Source organism: Nestor notabilis, unplaced genomic scaffold, assembly GCF_000696875.1.
Source record: "Nestor notabilis isolate BGI_N333 unplaced genomic scaffold, ASM69687v1 scaffold1812, whole genome shotgun sequence".
Classification (NCBI taxonomy): Eukaryota; Metazoa; Chordata; class Aves; order Psittaciformes; family Psittacidae; genus Nestor; species Nestor notabilis.
In genome coordinates this window covers 49003-68575 of record NW_009917711.1, presented here as the reverse complement: position 1 = coordinate 68575, position 19573 = coordinate 49003, and the positions used below count along the sequence as shown (strand labels likewise).

The 19573-nt window shown below is 38.7% G+C and overlaps 1 protein-coding gene across 1 annotated transcript in view; it reads left to right on the top strand.

Moving 5' to 3' along the window:
- Positions 1–19573, top strand: part of GRM5 (glutamate receptor, metabotropic 5) — a 58277-nt gene that overhangs the window by 19861 nt on the left and 18843 nt on the right. The window contains exons 4-6 of the mRNA XM_010009365.1: positions 3843–4011; positions 6946–7072; positions 16614–17553. Of these exons, the coding sequence (XP_010007667.1) occupies positions 3843–4011; positions 6946–7072; positions 16614–17553 (1236 nt within the window). The remainder of the gene's footprint in view (positions 1–3842; positions 4012–6945; positions 7073–16613; positions 17554–19573) is intronic.

The following is a 19573-nucleotide window of genomic DNA, read 5'->3' as shown; positions in this document are numbered from 1 at the left end:
GGTGAACAAGGCTGACTTCCGCTAAACATTTCTATTTTTACAAATAGCTGAATTCTGAAGAAAACTGCTCAGTCGGGATTTTTCTGACCAAATTATTTTTAAAAAGACTTGTTCCAGACTTCCCTTAAAGGATTCCTATTTGATTTTAATGGTACTTAGATTCAGTGGGCTGCATCCTACCTCATTCCTATCTGTTTCACTCATTTCTTGAAGAAAGATTGAAAACTGCCACAAATAAATGGTATATGGCACGACAAAACCAATGGGAATATCTCAATGTTGTAAATAAATCTTTAGCTTTACCTTTTCTTCATGTTGGCATGCTTAACAATCATGATTTAATTCCATTTGTTGCAAGGAATTTAATTGAATGTCTTGGGCCTTTTTAAATTCAATCCTAAGAATGATGATGAAGGAACTATATCATGTGGAGTCATTTACTCAGTCACAGTAGGACAACAGCCTTTCACTGAAGAGCATGGAGACATCATGCTGATTGACCACTTTGGGGTAACTCAACTTTAAGAAAGTCCAGCCTTACTGGAGTTGTGTGAGATACAGTAGTGCTTTGTCTACTTAAATTGTGTGTGGTGACAAAATGGTCCTTGTGTGTTTGCTTTTGAAACAGCTGTTTGTTCCCTCTTCTGTAATAGTCACATCATTAAATCCAGTCTATGTGCTTAAATTAGCCAACACTGAAATTAAATTTAGTTTTTTATATTAAGCCTTTATGGGACGCTCCATCTCTAATGCCCAGGTTTTGAGTAGTTCATAGTCTTTTGAACACTTTCAAACACTATTCACGACAGCTGGGAGATGGTGCAATCATACTGGAACAACTCATCTACCCTGTTGTCTTGTGTTGATAGCTGCATCTTCACTTTGTAAAGCAGAAATTTAAACCCTTGCAGCTGTACTGTGGTGGTAGTGTTAAGCAGGAAATCAGAACATAAAAAGCCTTTCTGACCTAGATAGCTCAGGATTTTGATGTATAGCAAAAGGGGTTTGATATTATACAACAGATGATTAATCCCACAAGATGCTTTGAATCCTGGCCCTATTCTGAAGTGCTTTATGTGTATGTTGATCTTTAAGCAGATAGACAGTTCAGAGAAGGGCTTGTTACAGGTGAGACAGAAGACATGAAAAAACTAAATGACTATTGAAGAGACAGCCATGATTTCTCAGGAAGATTAACAACTATCTGTAAACACTATCGAAACTCCAAGGAAGGAATTAAGAAAGGGAGAGAAGGAAAGAAAAACAAAATGCTGACGTTTTGGCTGCGCTACCAATAGTATATGGTTTCTCAGCGACTTCGTGGCACTTTTGTTTTGAAACAAGTGTTTTACACTGTGACTAGGGCACTGCTGGAAATGTGTTATTGCACCATCTGGGCTCTCCTATCCAAAAGTGACAAACTGCCCCTGTGATACCTCAAGGAAGCTGCAGGAATCCAGTAACTCATGAATTTCCACTACAGAAATGGACTTACTGAGTCTGGCTACTACCATTATTCCACTGACGCTGTTCTACACAGAGAAGTGACAATAAACTTATTGAGACAATAGGTTATTTAATTTGTTAGGTTTCTTTCCAGCATTCCCCTTGGGATGTATGCATGGAACTACTACTGAAGGCATAATTGTTTTAGGTCCTGTGGCCTGTTAAGCATTGGCAGTACTTTCATTCATCTGCCCATGAATCTATGAATTGATAGCTGTAACAAAGCAATACTCAGAGGAGTGTTACAATGTCATGACAATGTTGAATAGACTCCACAGTGGCTTCTGGGCTAACTTTTTGGTTAGTCTGCTTAATCCTTGAAGAAACTGTTACTATGCCTGTGAACCTCAGACAAAAACCCTTGGTTTACAACCATGTGTAAAAGTCTATTTATTCGTATTTTTGTATTACATGTATTGAACTCGTTTGTGTCAGTCTGGCATTCGCATCTCCAACTCTGATCTGGCCATTCTCAAAGCTGTGGTCATTTCCTTCTTTGTACAGGATGGAAAGTGAAATATTCCAAACTCCAAGAGTATCACAAATTATTATTGATCATTTCTTCTTCTTTTGGAAAGACTCAAGAATCATATGATATCAATAGTATCATATTGCCCATTCAGTCACACTCCATTTCATTTTCTTTCACAGGTTGCTTGCAGTCCTGATCCAGACGTCTGTGTGATTTTGACATTCAATCCCTGCCACAGTTTCCCCATTGTGGCAGTTAAGAGTTTGTTTCCTGATGCAAAGCATCCTGAGATCCATAGATGGAGAATATTATAGAATAGTCTTATTGTAAATATTTTATGTCAGCACGGGAAGAATATTGGTGCTATATATAGTATGGCTACAATTTGTCAGTCTTGAAAGTGTTTCTTCAAACCTTAAGAGAGATACTTGGGTGTCTTTATTTAAGAAACTGCTTGATTTAATGAGCTGGTTCTTTTACTTATCTCTACTTCGGACTTCACTAATTACACTCTGACAATATCATTCTTAATCCAGTCCTGTCCATATGTTTTGCCTTGGGGACTAATTTTGTGCCTGCTGCCAGGAAAAAGCTGTCTCCTCATTTATGAATCAGGCAGGTTTTCTAAACCAATGAGTGTTAATCTTTTCAGTCTTTACTGATTGCTTTTTTTCCATTGATGAATTTCATGTTGCTTAATCAAATTATTGCAAAATCCATTAAAAAGTAGGTAAAGAAAAGCATGACATCATCACTTCAGGGATTGCCCAACTTTCCAAGCATGCTTTACAAGTAAGTTCTAAATGAACTGGCCTGTAAGGAAGAAAGGTGGCCTGGTGTTCAGCATGCCTGTAGGAGGCTAGCAAGTCCTACACTGCTCCATGAACTGCCTGTAAGACTCTGTGGGAGCTAAATAGAGAGTAGGAGGAAGAGGAACATGAACCTAAAAACTCTGATCAGCTCTAGGTCTGCTCCTAACACTTCTGTTCCCAGACAAAGAGGTGATCTGACCCAAAAGCAGCCCAGGACTGAGGCATGAATACTCTTTCTCTTCCATACCATATTGTACAAGGAATTAAATGTGTTTGGATCACTGAGGAATCATATAAACATGAAGCGGGTTGTGTGGATGGGAGACAATAGCATTTGCTGCTGCAATGCTGTGGAGGAAAAAGGGGAAAAAAAGGCAAAGCTCAACTTTATTCTTCAAATGTCAGGACAACAAGGTTCCTTTTGATAAGAAGGTCTCCCTGACGCTTCCAGCAAGTCCCAGATTCCTGGAGGCTGTGGCTGACAAATGATGCCTGACTCTTTTCTGGTGCCACACCAAATTGCATCTTGTGTTCTAACAGCATGGGAAGTTTCTTTTGATCCCACCAGCCTAGGTTGCTTCAATTTCACTTTATCTTCAGGCTTCCTCTCTCAGAAGGGGAATAAGCACCTGCACAGTGAGGAGCACTCAGCATTGGGAATTGCCTTTATAGGTTTAAATTTCTCTGCATTTTCTATAGAGGGATCCTCAGACAGCTAGGCTTCCCTATGCAGTTGGCTTCAGTGCTGCAAGTTACATGGGATGAATCCTGTCTGCCTCATTTCATTGTATTTCCTTAAATAAACACAGTCATTCTCAGAAGTTCAGTCACTGAACCCCAAAATGTTCTAATAGAAGAAAAATAAATCAAAATACAAAGAAAAAGAAATATTATGGTATCATAAAAATTATTGGGACAGACTCAAGGGCAAGCATAATGAAATTTTGCCTTCTTTGTTTCAACAAGCTTGATATTGACTGTATAGCATTCCTTTAATTTGAAACATTTCGTGATGTTCCCTTCAGCTATGTCTCCTCTTTCTGTTTCCAAAGGTATGAAATTATGAATTTTAAGAAAATGGGGAAGGACTACTTTGATTATATCAATGTTGGAAGCTGGGACAATGGTGAGCTGAAAATGGACGATGATGAAATATGGTCGGAGAAAAATAACATCATCAGATCTGTGTGCAGTGAGCCCTGTGAAAAAGGCCAGATAAAGGTAAATATTTTCTCCTTTTACTTCAGTTGTGTAGAATGCAAGTTCTTCCTAACTCTTTCATGGAGAGAGTATCCCACACCTTAACTAAAATGTAAAGACTTATGTACTTAGCACTTACTCGTATCACAGCCATCTCACTATTATCACAAGTTGCCGTTTTCTTGTACTCTTATATCTGTGAATTACTGACTTTTTTACTTGTATTCCAAATGCTTTAGAACAGGTATTGTTTGTTGGTTTTTTGCTGCATATTTTTACAGCATCTGAGTCGGTGGATTGCAAATCCCTGAGTGGGACTTGTCAGTACAATTGCAGCTAAATTATAATAATAATTGCTATTATTGCAGTGCTAGACATAGACACCTAGACTGGAACATTATTATTCAGATCTTAAATCTGTGGTATCATCAGAGAACATCAATAACTACCACTGCATAGAACTTCAGGAAATGTAGGTAACATTTTTTTTTAATCATATTTGTTTTACTGCTTCTTTTATTTCCCAGGTTCTTGATTTTTCCTTCCTCTCTTTCTTGTTGCAGTAAGGAGGGTAAATGAATCTGTCATATATTAACTGTAGTCTATTATCCTTCAGCATGGTACTGCAAAACAAAATACTGCAAGACTTTAGCTTACTTTGCAGTCATTTATATAAAAGCCTGTGGGATGAGGGGATGAGCATGGGCAACAGAGTGGCTCAGGCTGAAAAAAACCAAGTGCAATTTCTGACATGTTTCACTAGAAGCTGGATCACTTTTCTCCTGTGTTAACATGTCATTTGCTCCTATGTTAACATGGCACTCCTGTAAAACTGGCAAGCAGCTACAATGAAGGTCTGATGGGAGGCTGATAATGTTTTGCAGCACAAAAACTTTTCAGACTGAGTTTTCCAGAGTTTTGGGACACAGCCACCATGTTTTATTCACTAATTGGTCTTTGGCAGAATCAGTAAGTGAGTTTCATCAGACCAAAAGTATATGTCTTGAATGTAGGCATATGTAGTTATATGACATTTCTGAACTTTTTTATTGTCAATGAAAATAATTTATTATTCCAGATCAGGAGTCATCTCATCCTCATGTAGGCTTTGAAAATGCTTTAAGATGCAACTCACCAACAAGGACTTGATAAAATCCAAATGCAAACAACTCCATACATTTGAAATAGTGTGGACACATGTTTATTTAAATATATACAGGTTCAAAGGGTTGCCCAGATGACAAGAGGAAGGGAATATAAGTTCTTATTTAAAGAGAATTATTTTTGTAACAAGGATCAGAAGAGATTGGTTTTAGTTAAGTGCTACAATAAACAACTACTCAAGAAATGAAAAATAAAAGGATGAAGAAATAGGTCACTGAGCAATTTCATACAAAAAAGTTTGACCTGATACTGAGTAGTGGAGAGTATTTTCATTCCATAGAAGGCTACATAATAATTCTCTGGCTTAACCCCTAGTTAGTGCTGGGTAAGAAATTATCAGTATATCAGTTTTCTGACAGATTTGTCAAATTCCAAGTATTTTATAAAAGACCCTAATTTAGTGAAAAGTTTAACAGTAAAATGTAAACATGTTGTTCTGATAGAATGTTTAGGTATTTAATAATAACATATGGCTTCTATTTTGCCATTTCATTTTCTTGAATACTTTATACATTGTAACACTGTGGATTTTTATAATGCACCATGTTTACCAAAATATGTGTCTAAAAGTTAGTATGATCTTTCTAAGAATTGATTTTCCCAGACACAAGAAATTTTGTTGTTTGTTCAACTTTTTATTCTAGTTCAAAATGAAAGAAATCCCAATATGTGAATTCTTCTGTAGGACAGATACCCTGTTTTGCAAGTAGCTCTAGTCTCAACACTTGCAGAGCAGATTACTTATACTCCCATGGCCTCTCTGCCAGTTTAGATGTTTCAGTGTAGCTCTTTTTTCTTTCATACTTTACAATTCTAAAAACAAAACAAAAAATTGAAGTTTTAAAGTCTCCATATTGCTGATGAAAATGATACAATTTACTTTTTTTTCACTGCAGTGTTGTAAAGAGCAATCTAGTTATTTTTGATTACACTCCTTTGCATTTATTAAAAGTTCGATAAAGGAATACATTGGTTTTGAAGCCACCTGCTAAATTCATCATTGCAAAAGATACATAAGTCAACCTACTTATGCTCTAATTGGGAGTATTCGTTTAGAAAATATTTGGAAAGAGCAGAGAAACTGGGGACACTTTATTTCAAAAGAAAGACGTATTGACAAGAAGCACAGATGTTTTCAGTGCCCAGAGATGGTAAATAAGGATCTTGAAAAATCTGCATCTCAGTTACGAGCACGCAATAACATTTGGCAGTAAATTATAAAATGAGAAATCAGGTCAAATGTTAAAATGGGTAAAGATAACTTTCACTCTTAAATGTTAATTAGAATTGCAGTAATTAAATAATTCTGGAAAAAGCATGTACAATTTTATGTCTGGAAAAAATCAGTTTTAACAAATTACATCTGGGTGAAAAATAAACACCAAAAAAACTTAGGGTAATGAGCCCTTAGGGAAATAATACTGCTGACATTATTCCTGGTATGGACTATATCCCTTGCATATCACACACTGACTTCTGTAGGCACATTGCCATCTATGAAATTTTGAGTTTTGCTAATTCTAAGAGGGGAAAAAGCATCTTATTGCCATTCTTTACCTCCACTTATATTTCTGTGGTGTTGATGGTTTCTTCTGGTACATACATGATGGGAGAACTGAGAACTTGTGTCATTTGTATAAGCAAAAGTACCATCAAAAGAAACTTCCTCTAAAATAAACTTCTAAAAAACCTTTAGTAAAAAAAAAAGGCCATTAAAAAAATTAAATTAGCAACTTGGGCAGCATGAATGCACATTGATATTATTAAATCAAACGTCAATTTTTGTCTCAGGTGATCCGTAAAGGAGAAGTGAGTTGCTGTTGGACCTGCACTCCTTGTAAAGAGAATGAATATGTATATGATGAATACACATGCAAAGCCTGCCAGCTCGGCTCCTGGCCCAATGACGACCTCACAGGTAAATGAGTTGTGGCTGTGCTTATGTTGTCAATGAAAACACTCATATGCTGAGCTGAAGAAACAAATGTCAGACATGAGTGAGTATGAGGACTGTTTCAGTCAGATTGAACCCAGGGACAGAGCTGACATTTGAACTGTGGCTGGTATTTGTTCCCTCTTCTCAATCTGATCCAGGAATCAATGGTGCAATTCAGCTGCTTTCTAAAGACCTGAATTACTAGATCTAGAAATAAAATAATAGTTCTGGTTTTGCATTCAACCCTGTCCTAACATCTAACTGGTGATGCAGATCTTGTCCTGTCCCAAACAGGTAAGGATATTAAGTCCTTGACAGAGAAATTATTGAGAGAGCTCAATTTTCATAGTTTTATTTTCCTCTCATGCAGGTACAGAAGAATCACACAATATTTTCTTCTTTTAATCTGAAAAAGTTATGAACTAGTTGCTGTAGTTACTGCTGCTAAACGCATAAGTGCTCCATTAGTCCTTTGGTCACCAGAGTCTGCTAGACTGCGGGGTTCATGTTCTCCTTGTGTAGATCTCTATGCTCTTGCAGAATACCAATTTGGCTGCTTTAGAGATAAATGACTCCAACACTTGTATCCACAGCCTCTCTTCTTTGTGTCTAATAAACAGAATTCAAGAATTCAAACTCTCAGAACTCAAACTACTTCAAAACACCTCAAGGATCAGGTTGTCATTGTGCCAGGCTCTGTATGGACAAGAGAAGATGAGACAGGGTTTTTCCAGAAGAGCTCACAGGCTTGTTTGTCATGTAATTTCTGTTGATGAGGGGAGAAATTTTTAGGGTGAAAGAGAGGGAAGGCAAAAGGAGTAAGTTTTCTGGATGAATTTATGTAAGTGGAACAATGTCATGCAAGGCTTGGCCTATAGAAAGATTTGTGTATATAAATTACTCCTTTCCTGGTAAGGAACACTGCATTGCTGTAATATATGAGCTAGGTCACTTAACTACTGCAAAAATATCATTCAGCCATGAAACTGCTGGGGTATTTTTCAGAAAATGTCAAACATGAAGCTTTCCCTGAGAAAAAAACTAACTGCAAGAACTGAAACAGCAATAACATGGATTTGTAGGTGCTCCCCCAGCCCTGCCTCCCAGCACACTTAGCAATCAGCCAGCAAAGCCTTCTCATATCACACAAAGTTTTCTTGTGCCAGGAGAACGCAGAAGAGGATAAAAAGAGACCCAGCCCCACGTGTCCCCCAAAGCAGAGTACTGAGGGTGTGAAGTGAGCTCATACAGGTTCACATCCCAAGCAGACTATCATCCAGAAGCCTCTAAAGCCCACATTGCAAGGACAAGGCCACAGCACCAGGCTGGTCAGTTTATGAAGGTCAACTACTTGCAAATCATCAACTCTTCAACCACTTGGGCTCTTTTTTGAGATGTGGCAGATTCCAACTCATATTTCTGTTTCAGTAAGCACCTGAGATTTTACCCAACCTAGATCACTTGGAAAAAGAGCTGCTACAAGTCAGTTAGGAGGGAACTTGCTCCAAGTGCCTCATCAGACCAACAGAAGATCCACTTCTGAAACACCACTAATGGGAACTGCCCATTAACCTGGTGAAGTTTGGGTAATTACCCTGCAAGCACCGTATACAGGCCAAGTTGGCCTTTGGGCTCTGTGCTTTGAGGACATGCAGACGTGCATGTCTCAGGCAAGGCATCAGTCTCATCTTGTGCAGGAATTTACCCTCTGAAAGTCTTACTTTGCCCTCAAGATGGAAAACCAGGGTGGGGTGGCACCTTGAAAACTCCTGTAAGATGAGTCAATGATTTTCTACTCAGCTATGATTGTTTTAAAGGAAAGTAGTTGTCTTTTTAGTCAAGCCAACTGCTTTGTTTGTATTACATGAGCTGCTACATTTTGCAAACCATTCATCTGGCTTTAGACATGAATTTTATGCCTTTATAAGGACCAAAGTCAATATACACACAAAACAACTCCTCAAATTGAATGCCAAACAATGTTCCTCAGGAGATCTAACCCTTGTTCCTCAGCCAGGCACAAAGTCAGCAGGCACTGTTTATCAGTTGAACCCCACCTTGGCCTCCATGAGCACAGCTGATATAATGTTCACTCCTGATAACAGGGCATCCATCACAATAGCTTCACGGCTGTGTAGTCCCCTCAACTACTATTCACGTGATGGCTGGATCTTGTCTTATTTAGATTCATATCAAAAACAGATTTTAAAAAGTGTATTCCCATCTTATTCATACAGTATATTAAGCTGTATTTTTAATGGTCACATTTATAGTCCCAACTGTTGCAGCTTGTTAAAAAACTGCCTCTCAGTCGGTTTACAACATAGGATTTAGTAGTACATGTGAATTAAAAGTAAGGAGAAGGAGATGTACTTTGTATTCTGGCAAGGAAATTTCCTTCAGTTTAATAAAGCATACACCAACCTCCTTGAAATGTCCCTACATCTGATACTGAAACAGTCTATGTCTCCTTACTGCTTGATAAAGCTCTGTCTTAGGTAATAACAGCTCCACAAGGCTACCCATTTAAAAAGCTCATTGGAGTAAGTCTTCCTTGCATGATCACCTTCAGATGAGTCTGTAAATATATTAGCCACCAGCCTGGGAAGGCTTTCAATGTGGAGCTGTACTGTTTGCCAGAGATCTGAACTTGGATAAAAACATGTTTGGAATCCTTTCTTGGCTCACACAGCAAAACATTGCTTCATCTTTCTTATGCTCACTGACCAGCATCAGTTTTGTGCCACAAACTTCACGATATAAAACGTGTAATGTTGCTCACAGAAAGGAAGAGAGATTAATGTCTTTTTTCAATCACCTGTGAAAAATCAGAATTCAGATGGAGGGGGGGAGAAGACAGAAGGGATGCAGTACCTGTAGGAAGACAAAGTTATTCTCAGAGCAGAAAAAGGCATTGGAGTTCTGAATTACAGAATGGTACAGGAAGTCCAAATGTAGTGAGAAAGACAAAAAGGAGGAAGAGTTTCTCTTGATTAAATCAGTTCCTGGAAAATGTCTCCATCTAGAAGTGAAGCTGGGGTGAGAAAGGGAATATTTAGCCATCCATATTTTATTTCCTCACAAATTCTAGTTTCATAGCTTATGTATACTATCAAAAAATAGTAATTCTCTTCCTTTTCTCCAAATTTGTCTACACCATCCCAACACAACCCAAGTAATTTTTTTCCTCTTGGTTTAGTATCAAGGTGTGCTTTCCAATCTATTGTAGCTCCCCTTCTTCCCCATGCATTGTGTTAGCAACATCAGTACATTACAGCACCCCTTCACACATTAGTATGGCCAGGATGGCTGAGCCACATGCTCAGTTACAGAAAGAGAAACACATGGGCTTAAGTCCAAGCCCTTCTTTGCATTTTATTCACAGTGGAGGGAAGATAAATAGATGCCAGGCATGTTTAAATACAAATGAAGGGATTTTCTTAACACTGAAGACTAAACCTAAATTATATAATTTTTTCAGCAGTTTGATGGAAATAGCTTTTTGGTTCACCAAAAACTTACTTGGCTTTGAAGACATGGCCTTCTGCATTCAAAATTGATGCCTTGGAAAAACTAGACTAAGTTTTGCTAAGCATCTCAAAATTTTTTCATTGGATGTAGGAGCATCTTGGTCCAGTTATCACTAGTGTTTGTTTAAGGACACTTTTGAGGCAGGAAAGAGGCAGTTATTCTCTCTGTCATTCAAGGACAGCATACAACAATAGCAGAAACAAAGTTTTGTCTAGCAACCTCTGGGACTGCAAGGAAATCAGGTGATATTAATTTCACTCACACCTGGATTCTCTTCAGGCTGTATTGACATTTTTTCATCCTCTGTGTAGTCCAAATATGCTGGCTATTTGATTTTCTTAATTGGATTCCCATGGAAATAAGAGCTGAAATATTTTACAGCTCTTGAAATGTTTGGGGTTTTTTTTGTCATTCAAGGATAAGGCTAAACATTAGAAATCAGTTTTCACTATAGTTACAAAAATGCTTTCACCAAATAAGGTGCAGTAAACCCAGAATAGCAGCATCATGTCTACTTGTCTGAAGGTGCCAGATAAAAGCTGGATTATCCAAACACCCCTTGAATGGAAAGGACTGAAAAAAGGGTACCTGACCTCTAAGTGACACAGCAGCCATTTCAAAGAGCTCTGACAACACTGATACTGTATGCCATTTGGCTAGTACCAATCTGGATTGCTCACTGAGAAACAAGGACAACTGTTTCCCTTGTCCTGAAGGCATTGCTCGTACTGTCAGCCAGAGCTGTAGAGAACAGTGCTGAGAGCTGCTGCTGTCTTGGCTCTGGGCACTGTCTGGGACAACACACTGCTACAGCTCATACAAACCACCCATGGGACCAAGGGCAGGGGTGATGCTTGGTGACTGGTCTTGATGGATCCCCATAAGGGCTTGGTTGGCTTTTTCTGCAGCATGCTGATTCGGACTGAGGCTGGGATGTCTCGTAACACTGGATCCTGTCCCCACCCCAAGAAAAGCAACCATTCATCTCTTGGACGAAATATTTTCAAGCAGTAATTGCTTGTTGCCATCAAACTGCTTTCTTGCATTGTTGCTTGCAATAAAGTTACAGCCATCAGTAATTACAGCAGTAGTCTGACAGTTGTGAGCACAAGGCAGAACACAATTTAGCGTGCGCTGACATCGATTTTGCTGCTGAAGGATCTTGGGTTTGGCTATAATTGATAAGGCTGTAATTCAGACTGAAGGTAGGAGGACACAATTTTTATCTGGTTGTTTTTAGCATTATAAATGCAAATCATCAGGGATTATGTACAGTTTTCCTCCTAACTTTCTGTGCCCTGTATTTCTCTTTTTCTTTCTTACTCCAAATCTAACCATTTCCATAGTCACTCTTACACTTGCATCTTGGAGAAAGCAAATGAGGATGAGTTAAGGGTTCAGGCAGTAATATTATGAATAGGATCCGTGGCTGCCATTTTCTCCTCTCTCTCATTGCTGGGTTTGTGGTCTTCCCTCAACTGCTTGTTCCTAGGAAGGTGTGGACTTTAGCTTCCAGTCCATTTACAGCCCAAGTCTCCAGAATGAGCCACTCAGTGCTTCAGGTTCAGGTGAGCTGGTTCAAGAATGCTGAGCTCAACGAACAGCTCTGGATGAAGGGGAACTTGCCAACAAAGCCAGAAGGATCCACTTGTAATTGTGCCTTACATTATGGAAAGCTTGCTAAACATGACATATTTGGAACAAAATATTTACAACACACAGATCCAGCATTTATTTAGTGAAACTTAAAACAAAACGCTAGAGCTAACATAAGGATGGAACTGATTTCTGCAATTCATCAGTTGCTCCTCTCTTCCTGCACATTAGTGTAATTAAGAAATCATTTCCCATGTGGTCACAGAGTAAGATCCAGCATTTATTTAGTGAAACTTAAAACACTAGAGCTAACATAAGGATGAAACTGATTTCTGCAATTCATCAGTTGCTCTTCTCTTTCTGCACATTTGTGTAATTAACAAATCATTTCCCATGTGGTCACAGAGTACCTTTAAGGTATTGTTCTAAGATTCCTGGCTTTGCCTTTTACTGCAATGCACAGCTAAATCAGTACATTTGAGTTGCTAGGAACTTAGGCTCCCGAGCTACATATGCCCCAGTTTTCATGGTTTAAGATGTGATTGATCTCAACTCCTGTCCTGCAGAGGCGGCAGAATAAACACATTCACAGTCCTCAGCTACATCTTTTGACTCTGCAACCGTTTCTTTTGGTGATGGTTTCAGTCAATGTGTCAGCCTGGGAACTGCAGCAGTTAAGACAGCTCATGGTCACCTCTACATGCCTTGCTATTGGGCAAAGAACTGGAGATGATAATAGTTTATCATGGCACCAGAATTTAGTACTGAAGCATTAAAGATGTCCTTTCACACTTTCGTTGGTCCACATCCCATGTAGAGGTCAGGGGGTTGATTCCTCGCCCAGGACTTCGGAAAGTGAAAGATGTCCTTTCACACTTTCGTTGGTCCACTTCCCATGTAGAGGTCAGGGGGCTGATTCCTCGCCCAGGACTTTGGAAAGTATAATCCTCACTTATGTCTTGTCTGCTTGGGTAACAAATTGGGGTTTTATTAAGAAAAAAATAAAAATAAAAATAAAAGCTACCCTGTAGCTTTTTATTCTGATGTAGATTTTTATTCTGATGCCTACATTTTTGTATCTCAACTTTCCATATGTGAAAACCCAAATAACTAATCAAGATATCCCTTTTTCCATCTTCTAGGAATATAAATAGGGAAATATTCAGAAGCATTAATATAAAATATATAACAGCATAACACCAATGCACTTTGAATAACATGTGCCAAACGCTGTGTGGAGACTCTCATTTATAAGATGTGCCTATGTTGTTATTTAGGTTTCAGCCTTGGTCTTTAGTTAATAGGTTGAACTCACTGCCCAGGGTGCCAAACCTCACTGAAAAATATTTAGAACTTACTAAATCAGCAGTAATTTTCTGACAGTGTTAGTCTCCATGTGCAAATTCAGTAAGCTTTATCTTTGGAACCAGTTTAATTATATATGTTATATTGCCTAACATGAAAAGGATTGTTGGTGCTAAGCTAATACAGTTTTATGAATACTGAAGGCATGGTAAGGTCTCTTAGGTGTCAAGGTTATAATAAGAAATTAAAACAAGATCAAGGTGTCAAGATCAAACCCCCAGAAAATATGGACTATAATACAGTGCTTCATATCTGTGAACTCTTCTCCCAGATGAGCTAATTTTAATGCAATTTGAAAGATCAGAAGTAAGGGACAAGCCTACCTCTACAGAGAGAGCACATACACATATGGAAGAGGTCCAGCTGTCTAGAGCTTCTCCTCTCCTTCTTAACGGTAAAATTTTGCCCATTTCTGAAGTAGATAGATGTTTTTCCAAAATATCATACCTTTTTTTTTCCCCATAAGACCCCTGTGCATCCTGATCTGTAATTTGTTGGTGGATGCTCCTTTCAGAAAACCTTTCCCTAGCATGTCAAATCAGACTCTGATTTTTAATACCTGCTTCTCTTGCTGTTCACATGCATATCTAGTACCTTGCTTCCACTGGCTATATTTCTGGCCAGAATAACATATAGGCAGTTTTATGTCAATTTTACTGGGGCTCCAGTCCCAGAAGCAGTGCATTCTTGAGCACCGAGTAGAAAACTCTTTACCTGCTCCAAGTTGGATTGGCTCCTAACAGCCTTTCCACAAGCCAAAGATTTCCTCATCACACTGCAGAGACCACAAGACAAGGCTGCTGGCTCTATTCCACCTGGAGTTTCTGAGCCAGGTAGGAGAAAAGACTTTCCAGGTGCTTGGAGATATTGATGAAGTATAAGAGGTGGGCTGTGGCATCTTGCCCAAATGACCATTGAGCATACACATATTTAGGGGATAGGAGTTAGTTATTCTTTCACTACCATTTTTCAGCTTTTACCTTAGTATAATCCTGGCCATCAGCCTAACTTGAGTACTCATAGTGCTGTTCTCCCATATTTCTTTTACTTGATCTAGTTGTCCCTTTCTGCAAACTGCCATTGTCAGAAACCATTAGCTGCAAAGCTATTGCATGAAAACCTCACCAATCATTGCTTTATGAAGACTATCCGGTCCTTAAATCGTAATTGAGGAATAAATCATTGCACAGTTTAGCATTCTCCTCGTAAATTATACCCAGAAATGGGGGGAAAAATGGGACAAGTTTTCGACTCTTTTCTCAGGTATTTTATTAAGAGAATGTAAAAAGAGTAATAAAGCAAGGAAGGCATGAAATAGACTGAAACTAATGAGAAATGCTTGCTTATGATTCACATCTGTTGCAACATTAGAAACTGAGCAAAATTCAGCCCCTATATCATTGTGCTGTATGTAAAGGCCAACTGTCAGATAATGAACTTTTCTCTTCACGTTTCCCATCCAAGAACATATAGCAGTATTAGAAGCTGGTAACAGTTTGTTTCACCAAAATATTAATTGCATTTTGGTAAAACTGAAAATAGATTTAGAGGTCAGTTACCCATAAAACTTCTTAGGGAAGAACCCATATGGGGATATCTGCACACACCAGGGTATGCTTTCTGGTGTTCACTTTTCTTCCACCACTTTCATTGGTATAAAAAGTTGATTTTAATTACATGGTTCCTGTGCTACATTAATCTTAATGGACTCAGAATGAAATACAGTGTCCTCTTCACAATGAATAAGTAAACTCTTTAAATTCAACAAGAGTCAAATAACTATGATCAACTAATGCTATAAGAGTGTTTCATAAAAATGCGGATGTCTGTTACATTAAGACATGGTGATAATTTCATTATCACAACAGAAAGCTTTGCACGGTAAAACAGTTAAAATATGGATGGCAAATTAATGTTGATTTAGTAATGAAAAGCACAATTTCGTTACACTGGTGTGACTGCAAATTTGTATCCTTTAACTCCACTGATATCAAAGACTTGTTGACCCTTATCTTTCTGCTTTTTCTGCTTTCTGCAAGAATACAGAACTATCCATCTTGTACTTTTGCCATACAACCTATTGAGTATACCACCTCATTGTAGCTACTGTATTTTTGATAATATTAATAGTGAAGAGATGTAGGATAGAGATATACTGGGAGATGAGAGGATCTAAGCCTAATTTCTACCCATACCTTTTCATGAAATGATTTATACTACTACTGAGAATGTCAGTGTCAGATTTGGAAAACATTTAATCTCTACTTAAAAATAAAGGAAAAGACAAAGAGTAGACCTTGCATGTAGGAATTCCCAAATTATAGTCCTGACATCTACGTTTACTCCTGTTCATCAGGTCAAGTTCATCATTGTTGTCCCAAGTTCCCTAATTAACTGAGATTGCCTGGCATCCAGATAGCCATCATACAGTAGTAATTACCCTCACCACTGAAAATACAGATATGAGCACACGATGCTCCATCCTCATGGGGTGAAGTGCCTTGCCATGACCCACCTTGAGTCAGGTTGACAGACATTGTCAGACCTAACCAGAAGATAGCAAACTGATTACAACAGTCACAAATTTTGAGGTCATTTAGAATTTGCAGTCATTGTTAGTCAAGCTTAGTACAAGTATAGGAGAAATTAAAGCTTTTAGTTGCATTTCCTCCACTCCATCATCTCCTTCCAGCTGTTCTGCCCTGGCTGGCAGTGCCAGTATGTCTATTGTTGTCAGCAAGTTGCACTCCAGAGCATCTAGGTCCTCTGCCTTTATTTCTATTGTATTGGGTCTGGTTGAGATGGTGTTAATTTTCCCTGTAGCAGCCCTTATACTACTGTGCTTTTTGTTGGTAGCTAGAAGGCTGTTGACAACACACCAGTGTTTTGGCTACTATTAAGCAGTGCTCACATAGCATAAAGGCTGAAAGAGAAAAAGAAGAGAAATAGCAGGAAAGCCTATGTAGCTATAACATTAAGGAATGTCACTCCTACATACTTCTGTTAACTTTTGTTTTTCCTTTTTCTCTAGGTTGTGACCTCATCCCAGTCCAGTATCTCAGATGGGGTGATCCTGAACCAATTGCAGCAGTTGTTTTTGCATGTCTGGGTCTGCTGGCCACCTTGTTTGTTACAGCTATATTCATAATGTACCGTGATACTCCAGTGGTCAAATCATCCAGCCGAGAACTTTGCTACATCATTCTAGCCGGCATCTGTTTGGGTTACCTGTGCACTTTCTGTCTCATCGCAAAACCTCAACAGATTTACTGTTATCTGCAGCGAATTGGCATCGGCCTCTCCCCAGCTATGAGTTATTCTGCTCTAGTAACTAAAACTAACCGCATAGCAAGAATCCTGGCTGGAAGCAAGAAGAAAATTTGTACAAAGAAACCTAGGTTCATGAGTGCCTGTGCCCAACTGGTTATTGCATTTATCTTGATATGTATACAATTAGGCATAATTGTTGCCCTCTTTATAATGGAGCCACCAGATATAATGCATGATTACCCAAGCATCCGAGAGGTCTACCTGATTTGTAACACCACCAACTTGGGTGTTGTAACTCCCCTTGGATATAATGGATTATTAATTTTGAGTTGCACCTTTTATGCATTTAAGACAAGAAATGTCCCAGCTAATTTCAATGAAGCAAAGTATATTGCCTTTACAATGTATACCACCTGCATCATTTGGCTGGCTTTTGTGCCAATATATTTTGGAAGCAACTACAAGATAATCACGATGTGTTTCTCGGTGAGTCTGAGTGCCACGGTGGCCCTCGGCTGTATGTTTGTGCCCAAGGTGTATATCATCCTTGCAAAGCCTGAAAGAAACGTCCGCAGCGCATTCACCACATCAACAGTGGTCCGCATGCACGTAGGGGATGGAAAGTCATCTTCAGCTGCAAGCCGCTCAAGCAGCCTGGTCAACCTATGGAAACGAAGGGGATCATCTGGTGAAACCCTTAGGTAAAGTTTGCTAATGTGGGAGTGTGGGGAAGAAATGTTGATCTTCTGGGAGTTACTAACGGTAGAAGGACAAAGGGAAAAATATTAATCCCCTTTACTTCTGCACTGGGAGATGAGAGAGGAGTGAACCCTCCCTCCCACACCTGTGACAGTCTGATTTAGTCACAATGCTGTACAAAACAGGGACAGACCAGTGGGTAAACAATTACAAGGCTGGAATTACTGGCTGTGTCAACTGTACACTTAATGTAGAGAGGGAAACAAGATCTTAGGAGAAAACAGCTGAGCAAGAAATATAACTCATTGCCTTGTCCTGAATGCACCCATTTACAATCTCTTTCCTTCAAAAGACTTGCATAGTGTCTGTGTTTTGCCTCTAGTCACAGCAGTAACACAACAGAGTTGCTGTTAGTGCTACATAATCAACGTGGATTAATAAAAACAAGTGGCATTGTGAGCAGCCGCTCTCAGGCATCTGAGGATTTGATTCATATGACTCCTCTGTTATGCTTTTATCTCCTATCCCCTTGATTTTCCTTTCTTGTATTATCTCTTCCTGCTTCCTTTCTGTCCTCACCTATCTTCTCTTCTTTACCTTGATATCTTTTTCTGTATTTATTCTCCTAACTCCATCAAATTCAGACCCTCACTACTGCCACTGAACAGATGCTCATTGTGAAATATTTCTTTGTTTCTTCCCAAGGAATTATTTGAGTTCAGTGATCACAAGACAACTTATTTGTTCAGTATATAAAAACTAGAGTAAGTCAATGCTAAAGACAAAGGAGAGCTCTCGAGCAGGAATACGGTCCTGCTTCATAGATAGAACATGTAGAAGTGCACCCAGCCCAATGTTTCATTTTCATCTTTTGATCCTTTTCACTTTGATATGAGTGGTATGGGGATGATTTGGGTTGTTTAACTGTTGGCATAAACAAAGAATTCTGCCTATATGAAAGTGCAGAGAAACAGTTTTGTCATTAGTCAGCTACCTATGCTTAGCCTGGAAGTGACAAGTAGTTAGATTTTCCTCCACACTGAAACACATGTGAGTTTTAGGACATGCTATTGTTCACAATTGGAGTTGGCATGGAACAAGGGCAATTATTACTTCAGTTTTTGTTTGAACCACAATTTATACTTAGGAAGGATTTTCTACCTGAAGGACAGATTATGCCAAAGTGATGACTTGTTTCTGTCAGATTATGACTAATGCTTCTCTTTCAGTGACTTTGAATTGGTAAAGAAATGGCCAGCCTATTACAAGATATTTTACACCCAAGATCAGTTAATGATGGTATCTTCCATTTCCTTTCCAGGTGCAGAGTAGGACATTATTTTAAAATTATAAATCCTTTATCAGCTTAGGTGACGGTTATCTGAAATGTCCTTTTCTCCAGCCTCTGTCTGTATGCCTGAATGACCTGAGATGTTCAGGTTAGAAGCCCTGTAACAACTTCTGGGCTAGCTAAAAGAGGCATTCTTCATAATATGTCCTCAATAGGGGGGCATTCTTCCTCTCCGAGATCATTATCATTTTCCCTCACTTTGCTTCAGAGCTCATTTGCCATCTCACAAGTTTTTTACTCAACAAGATGAAGTTATAGATGATGGGAAGATCTTGGGATTGGGAGGGATTTGTTTGTCATCTGTTAAGGCCCAGTTTTGAAAGATACTGCTCTAAAATCTTTGGTTTGTTCTGAAAAAAAAAAAAAAAGAGTGTACTCTGCTATTAAATATCCTAAAAGACAAGGTGTATTTTCTTCTTTTTGAGGACTGCTTCTGCTTCTTTATATCCCACAATATGTAGATAACACCTGTGGTAGAGAGTTATTAGCAGAATATAATAGATCATCGTCAGCAATAACTTCTTTTTCAATAGCACTGTCTTGGGAATGCCTTCAATCCGTAAGAGCATTGAAAGTGTCCAACATGTGTGTACAGGGATTATAAAGGCAGAACAAAGCTGACATATTTACATGTTTGCCTAGATAAAAAGAACTAGAACATTTCATTTGGA